Source organism: Mchenga conophoros, linkage group LG12 (assembly GCF_057382185.1).
Source record: "Mchenga conophoros isolate Kocher_MC1m ecotype Shallow Benthic linkage group LG12, M_conophoros_male_GT1.1, whole genome shotgun sequence".
Classification (NCBI taxonomy): Eukaryota; Metazoa; Chordata; class Actinopteri; order Cichliformes; family Cichlidae; genus Mchenga; species Mchenga conophoros.
Genome location: NC_140537.1, coordinates 1,939,580 through 1,961,517, shown reverse-complemented (window position 1 = coordinate 1,961,517; position 21,938 = coordinate 1,939,580). Strand labels below are relative to the sequence as shown.

At 44.1% G+C, this 21,938-nt stretch overlaps 1 protein-coding gene across 3 annotated transcripts in view; it reads left to right on the top strand.

The window, feature by feature from the left end:
- LOC146561857 (whirlin-like) overlaps positions 1-21,938 on the top strand; it is a 61,989-nt gene that overhangs the window by 32,005 nt on the left and 8,046 nt on the right. For all 3 annotated transcript variants that reach the window (XM_085293267.1, XM_085293266.1, XM_085293268.1), the window contains exons 4-8: positions 5,951-6,225; positions 8,041-8,077; positions 16,814-16,999; positions 17,103-17,294; positions 20,263-20,971. In XM_085293267.1, coding sequence (XP_085149393.1) covers positions 5,951-6,225; positions 8,041-8,077; positions 16,814-16,999; positions 17,103-17,294; positions 20,263-20,971 — 1,399 coding nt within the window. The remainder of the gene's footprint in view (positions 1-5,950; positions 6,226-8,040; positions 8,078-16,813; positions 17,000-17,102; positions 17,295-20,262; positions 20,972-21,938) is intronic.

The following is a 21,938-nucleotide window of genomic DNA, read 5'->3' as shown; positions in this document are numbered from 1 at the left end:
GGCTCATTCATTGATACTCTGCAGTGATTCATTGATTGTGTAATAAGCTGCTAGTGTGTGTGGATCTGTGTGTGTCTGCTGTGCTGGTCACGCAGCAGCCGACTGTCAGAAATTGTTTTTGCAGTTAATAAGATGGAGGCTTGGCTAGTGAACTGGATCACATGGCATATACAGCTAGTGGCCACCAGAGGCAGCGTAGCCTCAGATACTGTTTAAACTTGTGGTTTTCAGACTAGCAGAGTCGTCATCACAGCTCCATATGAAAGGACCTGGCTCATTTATATGTGTGTATATGTGTATTTACATGTGTGACCGATTGTGTCGCCTGTTCGTTATTTTACATATGCATTAGAAAGTGATAGAAATCTACTTAACCCTTGTATGGTGGTCTGTGAGACCCATGCCAAGTGGAGGCCGCTGCCCCTTTAGGCAGTATATACCATCAAAACCTGCAAAATATGGTATAAAGATATTTACACTTGATTATAACTGATTTTATTTTATTTTTCTAACATTTTATTAAAAAAATGAGAAGCACATTAATTCATAAATGTGATCGAACAAAGGTGAAGGGAAAAATTAACCATGTTTTCTGTTCTCATGGCTCGTAATTGGGATGAAGTAAACATCTGTTGAGTAATTTAACATAAAATTGTTTGATAGTGTTAATTGGAAAGCCAAAACTCTAGCGGGTCCACCAGACCCATGAACACCGGCTGAGTAACAAAAACACCACACAAGGGTTAAATTCATTCAGTTAGAGTCACTTTTCTAACCCTGGAAAAGAAATATTAAAAGACAATTCAAAATGTAAGTATTTGTATTGTTAAATAAATGAACAGTTTTTATAATTTCAAATTTGCATCAGAATAATGAAACATAAAGTTTTCTAGTCTCTTTGCTCAAACTCAGCATCTAATGCCGTGACTTCATCTTCACCCTTTGTCCTGCAGGAGGTCTGATTGTGTTTGTGGATACACAGAATAACTGGCAGTATATGGACAGAAGTACATGTTGCAAAGCTGTTGTTGGTATTTGTTTTGTTTCGCTTCCAGTACAGACACAGTGTATATGTCACTGTGGGTGCCTAACATCACTCAGTGAATATTAGGTGTAAATTCAAACCATTAGCAACTGTTGGACAGTCACACAGTGCTTCTCTGTAACGTTTTGCCAGCTCATTCAACAGTGATGGAAACTATTAGTGATTTGAATTCTGGCTCTTTTAATAAGAGAGCTGCTTCTTATGGCTCAGTGAGTCAGCTCTGTTGGCTCCCAAGCAGCTCTTCAGATCAATTTATTACAAAGGATTTAAGCCATTCGATCCCTATACAACCGTTGCAAGAGCTTGGTTCGCATTGCCGGCAATAAGTCGGACTCGTTCCCGGTGGGTGATGGGCTCCGCCAGGGCTGCCCTTTGTCTCCGGTTCTGTTCATAATTTTTATGGACAGAATTTCTAGGCGCAGCCAAGTAGCGGAGGGCTTTCGCTTTGGTGGCCTCAGAATCTCATCTCTGATTTTTGCAGATGATGTGGTTCTGTTGGCTTCATCGGGTGAGGGCCTCCAGCTCGCACTGGAACGGTTTGCGGCCGAGTGTGAAGCAGCGGGAATGAGGATCAGCACCTCCAAATCTGAGGCCATGGTTCTCAGCCGGAAAAGGGTGGAGTGCCCACTCCGGGTCGGGGATGAGTTCCTGCCCCAAGTGGAGGAGTTCAAGTATCTCGGGGTCTTGTTCGCGAGTGATGGGAGAAGGGAGCCGGAGATCGACAGACGGATTGGGGCTGCAGCTGCATTAATGCGGACGCTGCACCGGTCCGTCGTGGTGAAGAGGGAGCTGAGTGTAAAAGCGAAGCTCTCAATTTACCGGTCGATCTACGTCCCTACCCTCACCTATGGCCACGAGCTGTGGGTAGTGACCGAAAGAACGAGATCGCGGATACAAGCGGCAGAAATGAGCTTCCTCCGAAGGGTGGCTGGCCTCTCCCTTAGAGATAGGGTGAGAAGTTCGGCCATCCGGGAGGGGCTCAGAGTAGAGCAGCTGCTGCTCCACATCGAAAGGAGCCAGCTGAGGTGGTTCGGGCATCTGACAAGGATGCCCCCTGGGCGCCTCCTGGGTGAGGTGTTCCAGGCATGTCCCACCGGGAGGAGGCCCCGGGGCAGACCCAGGACACGCTGGAGAGATTATATCTCTCGGCTGGCCTGGGAACGCCTTGGTATTCCCCCGGATAAGCTGGAGGAGGCGGCTGGGGAGAGGGAGGTCTGGGCCTCTTTGCTTAGGCTGCTGCCCCCGCGACCCGGCCCCGGACAAAGCGGATGAAGATGGATGGATGGATTTAAGTAAATGTTTGTATAAAATAAACGACTAATGTACAAACCACATATTATAACGAATGTTATTATTTCTATGAGTTATGACACTAAACATGGAACAGAGTGCTGGGAAAAAGAAATAGTACAAAACAAAGACCCATCTCAAAGTGACAAAAGATTCAGTCTCTGATTGTATCTTTAATATTTATACGCTTTTAACTATTTACAGTAAAACAGAATCACATTACAAAATATGCATTTAAATCTGTAAAACAAATAAAACAGCAGGTAACAGATTTAGCTTTTAGTGACGATTGGCATTAAGAAAAGCCGTGCGCCTCAGCTTTGAGGGGTTAATCGTGGTTCTTCTCTGTTTTAAAGGAGATAAAACAGAGGGGACTGATACCACGCACAGTCTTCATGTCAGTGTAAGACGTGGATGGATTGTAGCCTTGGGCTCAGCGGGTCAGTGGAATAGAAGCTCCTCACGCGTTGCATCAGCTGAGGGATTCCTTCTCTCAGTGTCTCCAGTTGAACCTCCAAACATTAGAAGCTTGTGACTCCTCTTGCTCCTCTGTTGCCTCCTCTCCTCCTGGCAGTGGAGTTGGCTGGCTGTATTTTACTGTTGCTGCAGTTATTCTCAGAAAACTTTCATCAGCTGCTCTGTTTTCATTAAAGGTCGCGTTTTTTCCCCTTTCTTGGGTCAAGCATGGTGGTTGTTGTTATATTCTCTTAAAACTTATTTCCACTCATGTCTGCTCTGCCTTTCATAGCAATGATGCAATAATAACAATAATAAAACATTTGTACACCTGTCTGCACTGCTGTGTTCAAATGGCTCCAAACAGTGCATGGCTGCAGTGTCTCCCAAAGATCATCAGTGCATTCATAACAGCCAGCGCAGAGATGAGTGGATCCATGTTTGAGAATATGAAACGTTGAGTTCCTGCTTGTAATACACTCCTGTTTGAGTGACTGAGGCATGCCCATGTGTCGTTCCCCTGTGACTGCTGTGCTCCCACAGTGGGCTTCATCACCGTCAGAACGTCTCTTACAAAAAGATGAAGGATGTACAAGTAACGCAGGATGTTTGTTGCTTAAGGTATCGTGTTAGCTGCATTGTCAGTACCACTGCACTGTTTTCCTCAGCCCACTCTGCCATTTTGAGCAGCAGCTCTACTAAGTTCCCAGAAATGTGTCTCTCACTGGACTCAAAACAGTCCACAGGACACGACACCAAGTGGGATGTAACTGACATGAGTGTTGGTTCAGGATGTCCGACACTCAGCTGCAGGGAAGCTGATGTGGCTTTTCTAACTCTGTCATGCAGTGAAGTATGTTCCCAGTTATACAGGCTCGGGATCATTTTACTGTTCCATCCTGTGAGGCTGTGGGAGTGTGTGGGTGCTGCTCTCTCTCAGTCTGCACCTGCTCAGCCCTCATATGTTATGTAGGTTAGGGGAGAACTGTGTGGTGTGGGTTGTCTGTCTCTTTGTCCTTGCACTGCTGTCCAGGGAGGGGAGGTCCTGTGGTGTGACGCTCCGTGCTGCAGTTTGGGGTTGTTGTTGCCTTAGTGTGGGCTTGTGGGCCTCATCAGCAGTGAGGGTGGCAGTAGTAGGCCGCAGGCCTGTATTTGTTCTTGTTGTTTGTTCTTTCTTCTGCCTCACTGCAAAAACTCAAAATCTTACCAAGTATATTTCTCTAATTTCTAGTCAAACATATCTCACCACACTTAAAATAAGACAGAGTCAGCTACATAGTAACATTTCACTGACATATATGAGCTTGTTTTTAGACGGTGCATCTTGGATCTGGAGAATTTTCACTTGTTCCATTGGCAGATTTTTTCACTTAATACAAGATATTTTTGCTTGACATGAGTAAAAAAAATCTGCCATTACTTCTATAATAGACTGTAATTCATTATTATCAGGATCTTGCTGACCTTATAGCACCATATCACCCCATTAGAGCACTTCACTCTCACACTCCAGGCTGACTTGTTGTTCCTAAGATCAGGCTTCAAACTTCCCTTTTTGCTAAAGCATATAGTTAGGGCTGGACCAGGTGACCCTGAATCCTCCCTTAGTTATGCTGCAATAGGTGTAGGCTGCTGGGGGATTCCCATGATGCACTGGGTGTTTCTTCTTCACTCACTATGTGTTAATAATAATAATAATGGATTGGATTTATATAGCGCTCTTCAAGGCACCCAAAGCGCTTTACAATGCCACTATTCATTCACTCTCACATTCACACACTGGTGGAGGCAGCTACAGTTGTAGCCACAGCTGCCCTGGGGCAGACTGACAGAAGCGAGGCTGCCATATCGCGCCATCGGCCCCTCTGACCAACACCAGTAGGCGGTAGGGTAAAGTGTCTTGCCCAAGGAATCAGGACAGAGAGCCCGGGGATCGAAATTCGCCCATAGATAGAGTCCTCTCTGCGCTGAATCATTTCTTATTATTAATCAGAGACACACTGTGGCTCTCTTCCACAGCATGTCTTTGATCCTGTCTTCTTCCCCTCAGAGGGGGTCATATGATTGTTGGGTTTTCTCTGTATGTATTATTGTAGGGTCGACCTTACAATATAAAGCGCCTTGAGGCGACTGTTGTTGTGATTTGGTGCTGTGTAAATAAAACTGAATTGAATTGAAAAAATAGTCAGAATCACACAGCGATGTCCACATGGTGGTACATACATGTGTTGTGTTTTGTTTTTGCTGCTGTTACACACAAATTTCCCCTTGTTTATTCTATTCTATAAAATATATTCATTGTGTTAGTTTGTACTAGCAAAGTACCCACTAGGCCTATACTATCGTGGGTCCTAAATGATGGAATAATTTGCGCGTGCACGTTAGAGAGCCCTCTCCACTTTTAAATCGCGTCTTAAAACCCATTTTTATTTGTTGGCTTTTAACCTCAGTGAGACTTAGTTTCTCTTGTAATGAAATTAGTTATTTAATTAATTATTTTACTTTTTCTTTTCTTTTGCTTTTATTTATATCTTCCATCCATCTATTCGCTTCCGCTTATCCTTTTCAGGGTCTGGAGCCTATCCCAGCTGTCATAGGGCGAGGGGCGGGGTACATCCTGGACAGGTCGCCAGTCTGTCGCAGGGCCAACATTATTTATATCTTATGTACTTTTATTATATAGTTCCTATGTACAGCACTTTGTGTCAGCTGTGGTTGTTTTAAAGTGCTTTATAAATGAAGGTGATGATGATGAAGAACAGAGAACTTTGTTTCAGATGCCTTTTGCCAAACCTTTTACTGACAGGTGGGCAGATGGCCACCTCTATGAAGACTCCTGAGGGTCCCAGCTTTGTTCCATTTATGGACGTCTGTGAATGCTTCTCTACATGCATTTTGTTTTTTGAAGAAATTTGCAAGAATTTCAGGCAAATTTCTTCACTTTGTAATTATGGCAAAAATGTTACACACATTATGTTGTGTGTAGAAAATTTGAGGTGAAAAATGAATTACATTTATTTTGGGTTGTAAAATGACAAAATGTGGAACAGGTGAAGCGCTGTGAATACTTCCCAGATGCAGGCGTGTAGGAACTATGTACAGAAGGTGTTATGAGACATAGATAAGCATGTAGTGCATAACCAGAGTTCTCTGTTGCAGGTGGGTGATCAGATATTGGAAGTCAACGGTCAGAGCTTTGTGACCATCTCCCACGATGAGGCGGTTCATATCCTAAAAACAGGGTACAACTTGCTGATGAACGTGAGGGATGTTGCCCGTCTACCTCACGCATGCACAGTGGTGGATGAGCCCAAATGTATCAGCGGTCGGGGAATAATCGAGTCCAGTGCGCCTGCTAACCCCAGTTCTGTCCCCAACACCACTATCAGCAGTGGCATCCATGGTAGTGGCAGTTCCAGTAACTGTTGTACAAGGTAAGTATATGAGAGCGATTGAGAATGATTATTAGAAATGTGAATACTTGTCCCTGTGTGGAATTAGAGTGTTTTTAATTGATAACCAGTTTGTTCTTATTTCATCATCTGAATAGTTCCTTTTAATTGTACTGAGCGCTGGTTTGTGTTAGCGTGTTTGTTTATCCACCTCGAGGAAGCAGCAGCCAAAACACTTCTTCTGTTGATACATTTATTTACAAGGCCTTGACTGATTATAAAGCATCATGTACGTGGATCCCGTTTGTTCAGAAAACCACATGCTGTAAAACAGCTGCAGTCAAGCGAGTACCCTGCTTAGCAGAATACAAAGTTTTATATGAGAATGTGCGTCTGTCTGATTTGTTCAAACTGATGAGGAGAAAGCGTAGTTTACACTTAATTCTCCCTTCACTGGTCCCAACCCAGCCTAATGTTGTTGTAGTGACCATGAAGGCAACCCTGGCTGAGATACTGCATATTATTTTGTCTCACGTGGTCCTCATTACCCACCTTATCATAGGACTTAATGCCCCTCCACCTTGAAGCTTCTACACCAGCGGTCCCCAACCCCCGGGCCTCGGACCGGTACTGGTCGGTGAGTCGTTTGGTGCCGGGCCGCGAGAGTTGAGGCTCAGGTGTGAAATGTCTGGTTTTCAGGGGTTTTATCGGTTGTCAGCGTTATTTTGTTATCCTTTTTATCGTTTACTCTGTTTTCCTGGGTCTTTTCACGTGTGTTATGAATAAATCTTCTTTTTTTCGGTACCGGTACTAGTTTTATTTTGTTGTATTTATCCGCGACACCTTAAAGGCCGGTCCTTGAAAATATTGTCGGGCATAAACCGGTCTGTGGCGCAAAAAAGGTTGGAGACCGCTGCTCTACACTATCGCCATTTCTAATTAAACTGACAACTAACTTCTTAAGCTGTTATTCACTGTAATGCCTAATATTAGTAACATCACAACCTGCTCCCAGCAGGTAACTACTGTAAAATCTATACAATGTTAAAAATCATGAATGAGCCTTGAGAAATGGAAAGGTTGATTTACCCTTGAAAGTATATATTCCAGCTATGGCGGTGCCACAAACCATACTCCTAATGCCAGGCCCAGGTTTACACGACTGTGGCAAAGTCATTTGTATGTATCCAGTATAAAATCTTTGCCAAATCAGACATGAGGTGAGATTTCCTAACAGATCAGTCAGATGGAAACTGTGCTGCTGATGGCTGAAGACACAGGAACAGGGTGCACGCAGCTAGAAAGAAGAAAAGGCAGAAGTGTGGAGGTGATTGTGGGGACTTTTTACCCAATTAACTTGATTAATTGGGCTTTTTTGTACCAATGGCTAATACTTTTCATGCAATAGTAATATGTCACAGTTTGAACATTATGTGTAAAAACATTTAAAAACGTGTGTTACATGTTCTGATGGGGTTAGATTTGCAAATCATTGCATATTTACATTTTCCACAGTGTTCCAATTTTTATGAATTTGGGGTGGTAATAGATGTGACGAGACATTTTTAGTTCATATGTGGTTAACATATGGAAGTGCATGTAACCCAAACCACAAACCAACCTGAGCTCTCACTATAGTTCTTCATGGGAAAACATGAGGAAGTGCATCGTCACGACAGAGAAGAAGATTACGGAGACTCTCAGCTCGTCACTTCATGATGATGTTGTTGACGTTGTGGTTTTTAACAAGTTGACTGTGTTGGTCTCAGTCCAATTATAAGCATAACTAATCATTTGTGTGTTTACTTTTTAAATATGCTAAGCATTGTTTGTTGTTTGTTGTGTTCTTTCTATCAGACCGTCTTCAGCCAGAGCTACACCTGTATTAGGAAAGGTAAGAATGGCAGCTTTGCATTACTGCCTATTGTAAACACGGTCTACCTGAAATTGTACACTGCTTCACTGAAGCATTGCGTACGCATACATCCTATTTCTCCATCCAAACAAGGAAAACGGCACACTGGAAATGCTACCGAAATTTCAAGATGTCCCAGCCAGAAGTAGAAAGATCACAACAATGTTTTTCATATTCTCTCATTTATGAATCTGTAAAAGTATTTTACTGCAAAAGTGGTTAAATGAACATGAACTGTAGAAAACCTGTCTTAAATTAAAAACAAACAAACTGCAGAATAAAGCCAAGCCAAATAGAACAAATACAACTGAGCTTGTATAATTTCATAATTGAAGCTCTGATTCATCCCGAGTTGAGTGTGACAGTCGAAGATTTTGCTGGAACTTCCTGGACACACCAACCAGGGTTTGTTGGAACAGTCTTGCTGTTCTGTTCACTGGCCTCATCAGGAAGTTTGATCTCAGGCTCATCTTTCCAGAACATGTTATTGATTATATTATCATCTCACAGTTTAGTGGTGTGAAGCAGTGTGCTTCACTCACTGAAACTGAGTCCCTACTGTATTAACTGGAGCTGCTTTGCCATTGCCAATATGGCTGCGTCTAACCGTCACTCGATTTCAAACAAGTCATTTCATCCATTCTTCAGGAACTCTTTAGAAATTCCTTCACTTCCTGACACCTGGCAGAGCCCCCATTGCACAATGAAGAGGTCCAAGTCAGCTAACCCACAGAGCCACCAAGTGCCCAAGTCCCATGGGAGGGGGGACAACAACTAGTCGGGAGCAGCATAGAGGGAGTCCCCCCATACTCAATAACAGTGTCCTAGAGGGACCAAGGCTCAATGAGCTCCAGATGCAGAATCAGAATCGAATTTATTGGCTGGTTCTTGAGAGGTGCAGGTCCTGGATGGAGGGCAGGGGGGCGCCTATATTCTTTTCTGCTGCCCATACAGTCCACTGCAGTCTGCTCCTGTCCTGTTCACTGGCTGCTCCATACCAGACTGTGATGGAGGAGCACAGGACAGACTCAATGACTGCAGTGTAGAGCTGGATCAGCAGCTCCTGTGGAAGACTGTACCTCCCCAGTTGTCTCAGGAAGTACATCCTCTGCTGGGTCTTTCTGAGGTCCTGGGAGATGGTGGTACCCAGGAACCTGAAGATCTCCACAGTCGACACAGGGCTGTCTGATATATTTTGAGAGGGGGCAGTGTTGAGGGATGTCTCCTGAAGTCCACTGTCATCTCTACAGTCTTAAGCATGTTCAGCTCCAGGTTGTGCTGACTGCACCAGAGTACCAGCCGCTCAACTTCCTGTCGATATGCAGACTCCTCACCATCCTCATAGAGTTGTTTTAGTTATGAATGTGAGCCTAATGCTGATGTGGACCATTCCTTCATTAGTTTGTTTTATGTCCTAAGGAAGTGAAATAAAATGCTCCTAAGTTTCATACCATGAAATAGTTATGCAGTGGGCCCATGTATTCAAAACCATTTACTGTTAGATTATCAGTATTACCAAAATGTTTGGAGGTTTCTCTGTTTCATGTTGCTAGTGCTGGTCCATTTGAACCTGAAGCTCCGGCGCATGTGTCAAAAAAACATCACACCACTTCAGAAGCACTGTGGTCTGGTTCATCTAGCCAGATACACATGATCAGGGACAAAGCTTCATTCAGTATGTCACTGATTCAGTACCTGATTCAATGTTTATAAGGAAGTGAATCATTGGCAGGATTTGTGGTGTAGTGTGAGAAAGAGAGGAAGGCCTTGCATGGCTTGTTCTTGGGGAGGGGTTTAAGCTTTAAAAGCAGAGTTAATGCTGAGTTCAAGGTGGTGCTGTAAGACTAAAGGCTGGGTAGCATCCCACTAGGCATGAGCCTAGCGTTTGGACCTGCTTTAAGTTTGGTTGTACAAGTTTCGTTTTTGTTGTTCGTACCCCCAGCTTGGCTTTTTTTGTAAATAAATGGCACATTGGGTGAAGAGAATCCCTGCCTCCAAGTGTGCTTCCTCCACAGCATCTGCGGCCCCCCTAGGGTCCCTCGTTATTTTCAGTGTACATTATCCAGTTAAGTCACATTATGAGTAGTTTTAAAACCATTTCTTTCTTTCTTTCGATCAGTCCTTGACTTCAAGTTCCAGCCAGCTTTTGATTTTTTCATTTAAGAAATATTGCTAAACTCAAGAGCATGATCTCAAATAGTGAACTTAGTGCATTACTTTAATCCAACTAGGAGGAAATCAGGGCATTATTTTCATATTGTCTGTCTGTAGGAGCTGCAAATCCCTCAATCTGTTCAAAATGCTGTTACAACATTTTAATCCATTCATACATTTTCTCATCTCATGTCATTGTTAAAGCATCTGCACTGCCTCCCAGTGAGGTTTAAGTTACAATTTATAAGTTAAAAAAACCACTTAAAATTAGTGTATGTAAGACATGTTTGGAGTTTCTTTGTTTAAAATGGTTTATGTGGGTTCAATTTGATCTTGTATTAGCACATCACGAAGTGTACGGCACGGTCCAACTAAAATAAACAGCCATAGAAGGCCCTGACATTTAACTTTTACCCAAGAAAAATATTCTTTACTCTTAGGTTTGTATAGGTTGTCACACCCTTGAAATAATATTGGCACAACATATTTTACCAAGCGAGATATGATCAGTACTTCTTTTAGTTGCATCCTTTAGAGGTTGCCACAGTGGATCATCTTCCTCCATCTCACCCTTTTCTGTCTTCCTTCACTGAAACCATGAACTTCCACTCTAACCTGCCACTTCACCTTTCTTGTGTATTGTCCATTGCTTTGAATACTCCTTCCATCCTCACCTTTCTGTCTCCCTCTATCCACACACATGTAATCTGTCCACAGACTTTCATTCCTCTTATCTTCATTTTATACCTCCAGTACTCCTCCCTACTCTCGTCACAGATCACAATGTCGTCTGGAAACATCACAGTGCATGGAGACTCCAACCTGACCTTAACTGTCGGTCTGCCCATCACCGTTGCAAACAAGACAGGGCTCAGAGCTGATGGTGTAATCCTACCCACACCTCAAACCCATCTGTCCCTCTTTCTGCACACTTCACCACTGTCTTCATATTCTCATGTTCCTAGATCCATACTTAACATAAGCGTCTTGCACCATCCTCACGCGAACTGTATGTAGTGCTAAGTCGTGACTTATGGTAGATATCGGTCACTTGTATGACTTCATCTAATAGGAAATGACACTGATCATCACGCTAATTATCTTTGTTTTCATCACCTATTCGATTTTTACCCCTCAGCCGTAAAAGGCTGTTGGGGTGGACACCTACATTGTGAACGCAGTAACTCAAGGAGATTCAAATTGGTACCATAATTATATCTACTAAAAATCTTGGATAAGTTTGACTCTCATTTACCTCAATCTCAAAGTCAGAGGCCGAGTTTTCTGAAATTCTTGTGAATGCAGAGAGGAAGTCAATCAGGGTGCAGATACTGAAAAGTTCAAATCTCAGTGACTTCGACCTGAAGTCTGTCTGCATATAGATTAGATTTGTTAAAATTACAATTTCCCCAAAATCAATTTTTGAATTATAAGCAAATTACTGATATAATCTATATTTAGCCAAATCACAATTGTCACAATTAGAACATTACAATTACTGAGACAAAGAAACATCTGATAGGGAACTTCCATATCATTTTTGAACATTTGTTCTATCGCTGATGTATTTTTTATTATAGATCATGAAGTTATATTTTTGAAAATTGATAGTGGCCTAATTCAACTGAAACCATTTGAAAATCAATTACACAGCCTCTGGAGTCGGCAGAAATCCCTTCCCTTGCCTTCTTGGGTGAGTCGGATTAAACTTGGGGTTTCCTAACTCAACTCCACCAGACCTACTATTAAAACTGAGCTCACCTGCCGCTCAATGAGCATAACAGAAGAATCGTGGTAAGTGAGTGTTTGTATTGTGGAGAGATGCAACACTTTATGGACACTTGTTATGGCAACCAGGCTTGCAAGTTGAAGTAGGAACCCTGATAGAATTTACTAGTGAATCCTGACTTCCAGATTTGATGTCTTCCAAGAATTGTGGTGATTATAAATCAGTTTCTCTTGTAGCTGTAGTGGACTCTGGATCTAAAATAACTCAGTCCAAACACAAAAACAGCAGTTGAGGAGGCCGACCACGTGGAAGGTGACTGCGCCGAAACAGTTATGAGGGCCGACCACATGGGAAGCAGTGGCAGCACAGGAAAAACAGGGCTGGAGGGCAACAGTGGCGAAGAAGGGCTGTTGTTGGTGTGGTTTGGTGGATGTATGAGGGCATGCAGGCCGTGGACAGTCAGGACGTGGACGGGCAGGCCGTGCGGTTGTGATGACCTCTGGCATAGAGGACCAAATGGTGGTGTGGTAGCCGCAGGCGCTTGATCAGGTGTCTGAGCAGGTGGCAGCATGGCAGTTGAGCTTGGAAATCCCAAAAAGAGAGTGAAGCACTGCAGCAGAGTAAGCCCGCAGAATTCAGCCACACAATCCTTATTCTCCTGCCACGCACCCCTCCTGCGGGGCCAGAGAGCTGGAGACCTCGGGACTTGTTGCCAGTGAAAGAGAAAACAAAGGAACAGCTGCAGCACTCCCAGTTTGGACGTGTGAAGGCCCTCACAGAGACAAACGTCTGAAACCGCATGCTGCAGATTCCATGCAGAGTCTGCTGGCTCCATTCTGGTCAGTTTGTACTGTCATGATCTGCCATGGTAGACTGCGTGGAGGTTGTGTTGTGCGTACCCAAATGCAGACGAACGAGGTGGAGCTAAACTTTAAAGAAAAGTGAGCCTTTATTCCTTTATATGTTGCTGGTTGTTCAGGCTGTGCAGGCCTCTGCTTCTCCCTCGGCAACGCGCTGATCAAGCGTCACACCTCAGCCCTGTGAGGTATGCTTAGACACTTAAGATCCTTAAACCGAGGATCCAGAGCCGTCGCAACCCTGAGCCGTACGATGTTACTTTTTTCCTTGCTCTTCTTCATTTTTGCTTTGAAGGTCTCCTCGAGTTTAACCATGTAAGCTGGGCTCACACTGCGATTTTTGGCCCATTTTGAGCTTCTCACATTGCTCACGCGTAAACACATAAACGTCGGTGAAAAAGACGGAGCAGCACAGCAGTGCAGCGTGTGATCTGGACACAAGCGATGGAGGCACTTGTAGAACTTTGGAAAGCTCATCCGAGCCTTTTCGATGTGGCCTCACAAAATTATCACGACCACAACAACCGTGAAAATAGTTGGATTTACATTGCTGCTCAACCACAGCTGCCTGATCATGTTTTTCATTAGCAATTTAGCAAAGTTGATGGTGGTGGTGTGTCTGTGTGAGTGAAAGACTGAGAGGGAGAGTGAGCGACAGATTACCTTCATTTTTATGGACGCACAGTGTGAGCACTCGGGTTGCATCAGAGCATCGTGACCTACAAACTTCTAACCCCTGCGAGTCAATCGTACAGTTTGAGCAGAAGCTGAATAACGCGGCTGAAAAAATTGCACAGTGTAGCCCAGCTTAAGCTGGGTCATCCTCAGAGACCTCCATCACTCGCGACAGGTGACACAAAGTTGGCAGCACCACTGAGCAGGAGACAAACTTCTCCCAAAAGTTCAGTTATATACCTGCAGTTATAGAGAAATACACTTCATTAAGAATTTGCTACATTCACTCACATAAGGGTAAAATGCTTTATACACACGCACGCACACACACACACACACACACACTTTCCTATGTCAGAAGTGGTAAGAGTAAGTATTAATAAGTTACCTGTTCCAGCACAGTGTCCAGCTTCCTCGGTTTCTCCAGCTCAGCTGCTGTTGGCATTGTAACATTGGCTGGATGTAGTGCCAGTGCATCTCTCAGTGGTTTTTGATTTTTTAAAACATGCCTGATCATCTCCAGGGTACTGTTTAGAGCCTTTGTGTGACTCTTGAGTGACTCTTTCTTATGAAAATGTGCAATTTGCTGTTTTTCAAGTTCCAGTACGTTTGGTGGGCTATGCTTGAAATGGCCTTTGACCTTTCTGCATTTTGTCAGTGTGCTGTTAAATGGACTGTTCTGTAGAGAAACTGTGACGGCTCGATGGAGGCTGTGTGTGATGCAAGGCATGTGCTCAAACGGCAGCTGCCTGCCGCTGCGACCATGTTGCGTGCACTGTCAGTGGTCAGCGTGCTGACCTTATGTTCAATTCCCCACTGTCTAGCTAGCTGCATAAAGTGCTCAGCGCACGTGTCAGTGAAGTGCCTCTCCTCCATCTTCATAACAGTCAAAGCATGCAACTGAAGTTCCCTCTGTGGTGAAAAATAATGCGCTGTTACCCCAAGGTAACTGTGAATATCTAGAGAAGTCCAATGGCCTCCGGTGAGTGCAACCGTGTTGGTCTGCCCCAAAGCCTCCTCGACTTTCTCATCTTCATACAAGTTGTGTATCTTGGTTACAGTGGTAGCTATTGAAGGCAATTCATGCGTGGATTTGTTGGATGCTATGCGAATTATTTCAAGTAGCCCCTCCTCCTCCACAATGTTAATCGGCCTGCAAGCTGTAGCCACCCATTTTGCTGTGGCTGTTGAAAGTTTGTTAGTTGTAGAATTGTCCAGACGTCTCCTTTGAAAGCTGTCCAGCGTGGTCTGCCTTTGGCGAGAGGGAGGAGGGCTCTCTGCGTTAGCTGTGTGCTTGGCTAGCAAGCGGTATTTGAGACTGGACGTACTGCGGTGATAACACAGTTCACATCAACGGTAAATACAAATTACTTTGGTCTTGTCAAGACAACCATATGGCATTACTTCAAAATTGAACTTGCTGTTCAAAAGACCTTTTTCTTTATCCATTTCTGCTCACATCTACAACTGCTGCATCCGTCGCTTCCTGATTTCCAAAAAAAAAAACTGGGCGTGCCAAAGGTCACAGGTAAAAGGTAACTGTGCCAAAGGTCACAGACCGCAGGTGTGTGAGTGCGTTAATTCCACGTCAAAAAAAAAAGAAGGCGTTAACATTTTTTTGCACTAACACATTGTTATCGCGTTAACTTTGACAGCCCATATTATATTATATTATATTATATTATATTATATTATATTATATTATATTATATTATATTATATTATGCAAGGCTCAGTTAGCTTTACACAAAAATAAGTGGTATAAATGGCCTTCAAAGAGTTACGTTTTAGGTGGCTAATCTCAAGATCAAGAGTTCCAGTATTGACTATATTAGAAATGAGCATATCGGAGGGACAGCTCAGTTTCAGTGGTTTGGAGACAGTTAGAGAAGCATACTGACATGATTTGGACATGGAGGAGGAGGAAAGTGGATATGCTGGACAAAGGAATTTGGAAATAGAGTCGCCAGTCAATATTAAAAGAAAAAAGACGTCAGAGGAGGTTCATGGATCTAGTAAAGGAGGATATGTAGAGGGTTGGTGTAACAGAGAAGATGCTCTGGATAGGGTGAGATGGAAGCAGATCATCTGCTTCCTTTCATATTCTTCTGTCAGCAACCCTAGCTGACAGAAGAATAAGAAGAAAGTGGATAAAAAAAGAGCAAAATACCTTCTCCTATATTTTATTCCCTCTATAAAGGAATGCACTTTTACTCTTTTCACTAATATAGTGTTGTTGTGTATTCTGCCATATTTGCCTTTTGAGAAACCACTTCCATGTCAGCAGCCCTTGGAGGACAATAATTGCAGGCAGAATCCAGCAATGATTGGGTGCTTCTTTAACCTCCTAGGACCTGGCGTCCACATATGTGGACATCACAATTTGGGTTGTCTAGACCAAAATACAAAATTTTGCTCTACAAGGGCCTGATATTATACTGCTACTGTATTATCGAAATCCCATTTTTAAAAATAAGATAATCTGGTAATTTCTTTTATTTATATTCTTCAGGTCCAGATCAGCCCAAATAGCAAAGAGAAATTAAAAATGCCATGAAAGAGTTTGGGTCTTAGGAGGTTAAGAAATCATTGTAATTATGACCTAATAATGACCTAATATCATCTAAAAGATATTAGGTCATGACAAGTACTGATGACTGGTCACAACAAATCCTTCAATCTATAGAGCCTTGGAAAATAACCCCTGTGAGGCGTATGTTGGTATACTGTTGTGCTGTATAAATCAAATCAACTTGAATTGAGGTGAACTGAACTTATCAATCAATCAGTTTATTTATAAGCACATTTGGTCAACCTGTGTTGTTCTGTTAAAACCTCCCAATTCTTTCATCTTTGGGCTGAAGGAAGGACAACACTCGGTGTATAAATCCACAATCATTTTATTCCATACAATTCTCATTATTCCATACAACACTTTTGCGCAACAACCATCCGGGAGCGCGGGAGGGTGTCCGCCTGATCTCGAAGTGTCTGAGCGTTCCTCACATTCTTATAGCTTCAGCCCCCCCCGTCCTAAAACCTAAACATCCACATTCTTTCTCTCTCTCAGTGAGCCTGAGTTATGACCTTGGCTTCCTGCGCAGTCTGTTCTGTTCTTTTCTAATAAGACAAATAAGGTGATGACACTCTGAAAACAGTATTTCTTATAACTCAGCAGTATATGAAGAATTTCCATTGCATGTCACAGTCCTTGTAGTATTAGACACAATGACAACATGTTTCATCTCTCCTATATTTGATTCCATCATTTTTCACTTGTCAAACTATTGCTCCATCCAGCCAGCAGGATACAGAGGTGTGGGCCCACCCAGTGCTCAGGTGTCACTGGAACAGCAGGCCTACATGTTGCTGACAGATCCAGAGAGGCAAACCATGGCCTACTACCTGCAGGAGTACCAAGAAGGACATATAGGAGTAGAGTCTCTGACCATGGCTCTGTTTGAGCTTTTCAATACACATGCAAAGGTACATCGCTACACATCACCTGACTCCATGTCTGTATAATCCTTTCTTCACTGTACTATAATCATATCTTATTTTTTTTGTTTTGTCTTCTTCTTTCTGCCAGTTGTCCATGTTGTCTGAGATGAGGAGACTGGTGGCGCCACAGGATCTGGACGTGTATGATAGACTGGTGTTGCAACATGGAAGGGAGTCTCACCAGTCCTGGCGTGGAGGCCTAGAAGTGTGGCAGTCTCAGGGCCACTGTAGCCATATAGCCCCTGTGATCCATGATGCAGAGCAAACCATCCCTGCTATGGTTGGTCCTTTATTTATTTATTTTAAGTACATTGTGTGGTGTAATGCCTTTAATCTTTTGATTTGTCTTGAAGTGAAGTGAAGTAATCGCTACCTTATCATGGTGAAGGGGTTTGTGTGTCCCAGGAATCCCCCGGGCTATGTCGATAGGGGGCTTTTGCCCCTCGGTAGGGTCTCTCCCATGGCAAATTGGTCTTGGATGAGGAACCACACAAAGGGTGATTCACTAGACCCTTATGTGCACACAATCAAGGGAACAGTTCACTCTGCCCGAGATAGAATTACCTGGGTACCCCCCTGGAGCCAGGCCTGGGGAGGGTGCCCAAGGAAGAGCACCTGCTGGCAGGGCCTTAGCCAATGGGTCCTGGCCTGGTGTGGCCCAAATAAGGGACATGGGCCACCTTTCCAATAGGCCCACCACCCGCAGGATGCGCCGTAGGGGTTGGGTGCAGTGTGGGCCGGGTGGTGGCCAAGGGCAGAGGCCCTGGTGGACAGATCCCTGGCTACCAAGGCTGGCAATTAGGACATGGAACATCACCTCTCTGGTGGGGAAGGAGCCTGAGCAGGTGCGTGAGGTTGAGAGGTGCCCCAGACCCTTCGGATCAGAGAACAGGTCCTGACTGTCATCTGCGCATACACAACAAACAACAGCTCAGAGTACCTGGCCTTCTTAGAGTCCCTGGGTGGGGTACTCGAGGGTGCTCGCCCTGGAAATGCTGTTGTCCTGCTGTGCCTACAGTGAGACCTGAAACGGTGTGATTGGGAGGAAAGGCCTGCCTGATCTGAACCTAAGCTGTTCTGTTACTAAACTCTTGTGCAAGGATATTTGGCATGTAGGCTGGAGCAGCCAGGGATTAAACCACCCTGAAGCAGTCAAATAATTTCTTGGTAGCAGGACCCCTGGGGTGGGTAGGTTCCCAATGAAAGGTGAAGAGTCTGGATATTGTAGGGCTGTCTTATTTGATATGCCTCTACAAAGTTGTGTGGACATCAGGGCCAGTACCTCTGACTTGGCAGACAGGGGTGGTGGTTCCCAAGAAGGACTGGAGGCAGGCTCCTACTATAGTTTGTCAGCCTCCCCGGGAAAGTCTATGTCAGGGTGCTGAAAAGTAGAGTCAGTCTGTTAGTTGAACCTTGGATGCAGGAGGAACAACAGTTTTTGTCCTGGTCCCAGAAGACTGGACCAGCTTTTTATCCTCTCAAGGATATATGAGGTTGCATTGGAGTTCGTGCAGTCAGTTAGATGTGATCTATGGACCCAGAGAAGGCATTTGACTGTGTCGCTTGGAGTATACTGTGGGAAGTGCTTCAGGAGATCAACAAACGGATTGGTGCTGCAGTTGCAGTAATGCAGACGCTCTATCGCTCTATTGTGGTGAAAAGAGAGCTGAGCGTAAAACCAAAGCTCTCAATTTACTGGTCACTCTACATCCCTTCCCTCACTGATGGTCACTAGCTCTGGGTAGTGACTGAAAGAGCAAGACTGCATATATAGGCAATGGAAATTAGCTTTCTCCAAAGTGTGGCTGGCCTCTCCCTTAGGGTGAGGAACTCATCCGTCTGGCAGGTTCAGAGTTAGAACCACTACTCCTAGACATCGAAAGAATCCAGCTGAGATGGTTTGGCCAATTGATTAGGATTGTCTCCTGGGCACATCCTGGTGAGGTGTACCAGGCATGTCCCACCAGGAAGAGCCCCTGAGGACCCAGGACATGCTGGAGAGCTTCTATATCTTGGGTGGCCTAGAAACATCTTTGTTCCCCCAGTTACGATGGAGGTGGCTGGGGAGAGGGAGGTTTGGGCTTCTCTGCTTATGCTGCTGCCCCCGCGACCTGACCCTGGATAATTGGAAGACGATTGATGGATGGATGGATGGATGGATGGATGGATGGATGGATGGATGGATGGATGGATGGATGGATGGATGAATGAATGGTTAACTCATGCTGGTGGACAGTTTTGTGTATGCCTGCATTTCAAATGCATCCTTTAATGTGAAGATTTCATACTTTAACGTTACATATATAAAGTGTAGTGTGATGGTCTGTGTCTGTTTTGATGCCCCAGGAAGACTTGCTGTGGTAAATGGAACCATGAATTCTGCTGCCTACCAAAATATCCTAAAGGAAAATCTCCAGCCATCTGTTTATGACCTTAAGCTGCAGCGCACTTGGGCTCTGCAGCAGGACTATAACCCAAAACACACCAGCAAGTCCACCTATGAATGGCTTAAGAAAAACAAAATAAATACTTTGGAGTGGCCAGTCAAAGACCTGACCTGCATTTTTAAGGTCATGACACAACATCTCAATCAGATTCAGGTGTGGCTGTATTACAAAAATTCTGCAAAGATGAGTGTACCAAGATTCCTCCATAGGACTGTAAAAGATCCAATATCAGTTATTGCGAACGCTTGATTGCAGTCGTTGCCGCTAAGGTTGTTGCAGTTATTAGGTTTAGGTGGAAATCAGTTGTTCCTTTTTTTAGTTTAGATTTCACTACATAGGTTTGGATATTTTCCCCTTTATAATAAACACCTTCATTTAGAAACTGCAATTTGTGTTTACTTGTGTTATGTTTGTCTACTGTTTAAATTTGTTTGATGATCTGGAGCATTTAAGTGTGACAAACATACAAAAAAAAACAGGAAATCAAGAACTTTTTCACATCACTGCATTTGCTTGTACAAATATCTAACAGTTTATCCGCCTTTACATAATTAACAGTTCTTAAATACATGTTTTTCTGTCTTTACGTTAATCTAACCTTGTTCTGACTCTCTGTACTCAACATGCACCATGTGATGGCTACAGATGTTCTCATTTTATTTTTCTGAAAAAGTCATTAGTCCGTGACAAGCTGTGTTTCTAAATATACAAGATCTAAAATCTTAAAGATAATGATTAAAGAGGCAACATTCACTATTCATGTTGGATTTTTGTATGTCACTGCCTTTTTCTGAATGACAGGATGAAACGCAGGCTTCAAGTGAACCTCTTCCACCCTTCAGAGCTGCTTCTGTCCAGGCCCAAAGAAGACCATTCCCGGAGAAAGAGTTCAATTGCAAGCCTTCAGCCAAAGTGGTGCAGCCCATTTCTTGCCTGCTCGTCACTGGTCCCACCCATTTACTCCAGGACTGTCCCCACAAGCCTATCAAATCCCTTCCCACCAGCCAACACCAGCCAAAACCAGCCTCCCCCCACCATGCATGCCCTGGTCCCACCCACTACACTTCCCTTAATTCCCTTCAACACACCTGCCAGAATTCCTTCCAGCTCTCTGATTCTGAACACCACAATAATCCCCATTTTGATTACCATGTCCACCATCATAGCCAGCCCATTTCAGGTCACCACACCTGCCCAGGTTTCCTGCATTACCGGGACTTGCCCAGCTCTGCTAAACCAGAGGCATCTATCAAGTTTTCTTCTAGATCCCGCTCCTATGAAAAGTCTTCCGTCTTGTCAATGTCTGCATCCTCTTCAAAAGCAGCAACTCCCCTGCCATCCCCTCAACCATCTCATCATCCCTCACCATGTCCGTCCCCGTGCCCCTCTCTCATCACGCCTGCTGCTCCATCCTTTAGCGCTGACCAACGCTGCTCACCTGCTCTCACACAGAAAGTCATTGTAACAGAAATGAACCGGCTATCAGCAGATGCCAGACCACAGCAAAGAGGTAAATGGTGTGTATGTAATACTTTTCTGCTGTATTTGAGCACACAAATGTTCTTAAAGCTTGTCTCATTCACCCATTCAGACACACTTTTGTTTAAAAGCTTTTGTCTATGCCCAAGCACTTTTAACCAACATTCTCTGATGGATCCATTGGGGGTAACTTGGAGTTAAGTAGGTACACAGTCTGTGTCTCTGTGTGTTTGTGTTGTTTCTCAGTACAGAGAAGCACTCAACTTGTAAAATGTATTAGTAATAACCAGAACAACACATGTTTTGTGACTAGAAACATGTAGGCGGTTGCCCTGCTTATATCTTGATGCGTGCTCAATCATCCAGGGGAGGAAATCCCCAAAAGTTGGTTCTGTTCATCTGGACATGTTCAGTGGGAGAAACATTTCATCATCATCCAAGTGACTTCTTCAGTCTCAGCTGACTGCAGGTTTACACAACCTTATAAACAGTACATTTGCACAATGTACCTCTGATCAATGGCCATGAGTCCCATTCACAGAGAGTTGGGGAATGGCTGCAATCACAGCATGTAAGATGGTGACAGATGTACCTTTAGGCCCCTCCTCCATTCAGAGATGGTCTTTCCCTTTTCACGTAAATGGCCTCCTTGACTCCGCCCTCAAACCAGCGCTCCCCCCTGTCCAGGATGTTACATCCTCATCATTGAAAGAGTGTCCACTGGCCTGTAGGTGTGCATAGACTGCAGAGTCCTGGCCTGATGAGGTATATCTTCTGTGTTGTGCCGTCCTCTTAGCCAGAGGTTGTTTGGTTTCCCCGATGTATAAATCCTGCCAATCCTCCTGCACTTACCAGCGCACACTATGTTACTCTGTTTGTGTCGGGGGACCCGATCCTTGGGGTGGACCAGTTTTTGGCGCAGCGTGTTTTGGGGTTTAAAAGCCACAGAGACCCGGTGTTTAGAAAAAATGCGTCTCAACTGCTCTGATACTCCTGAC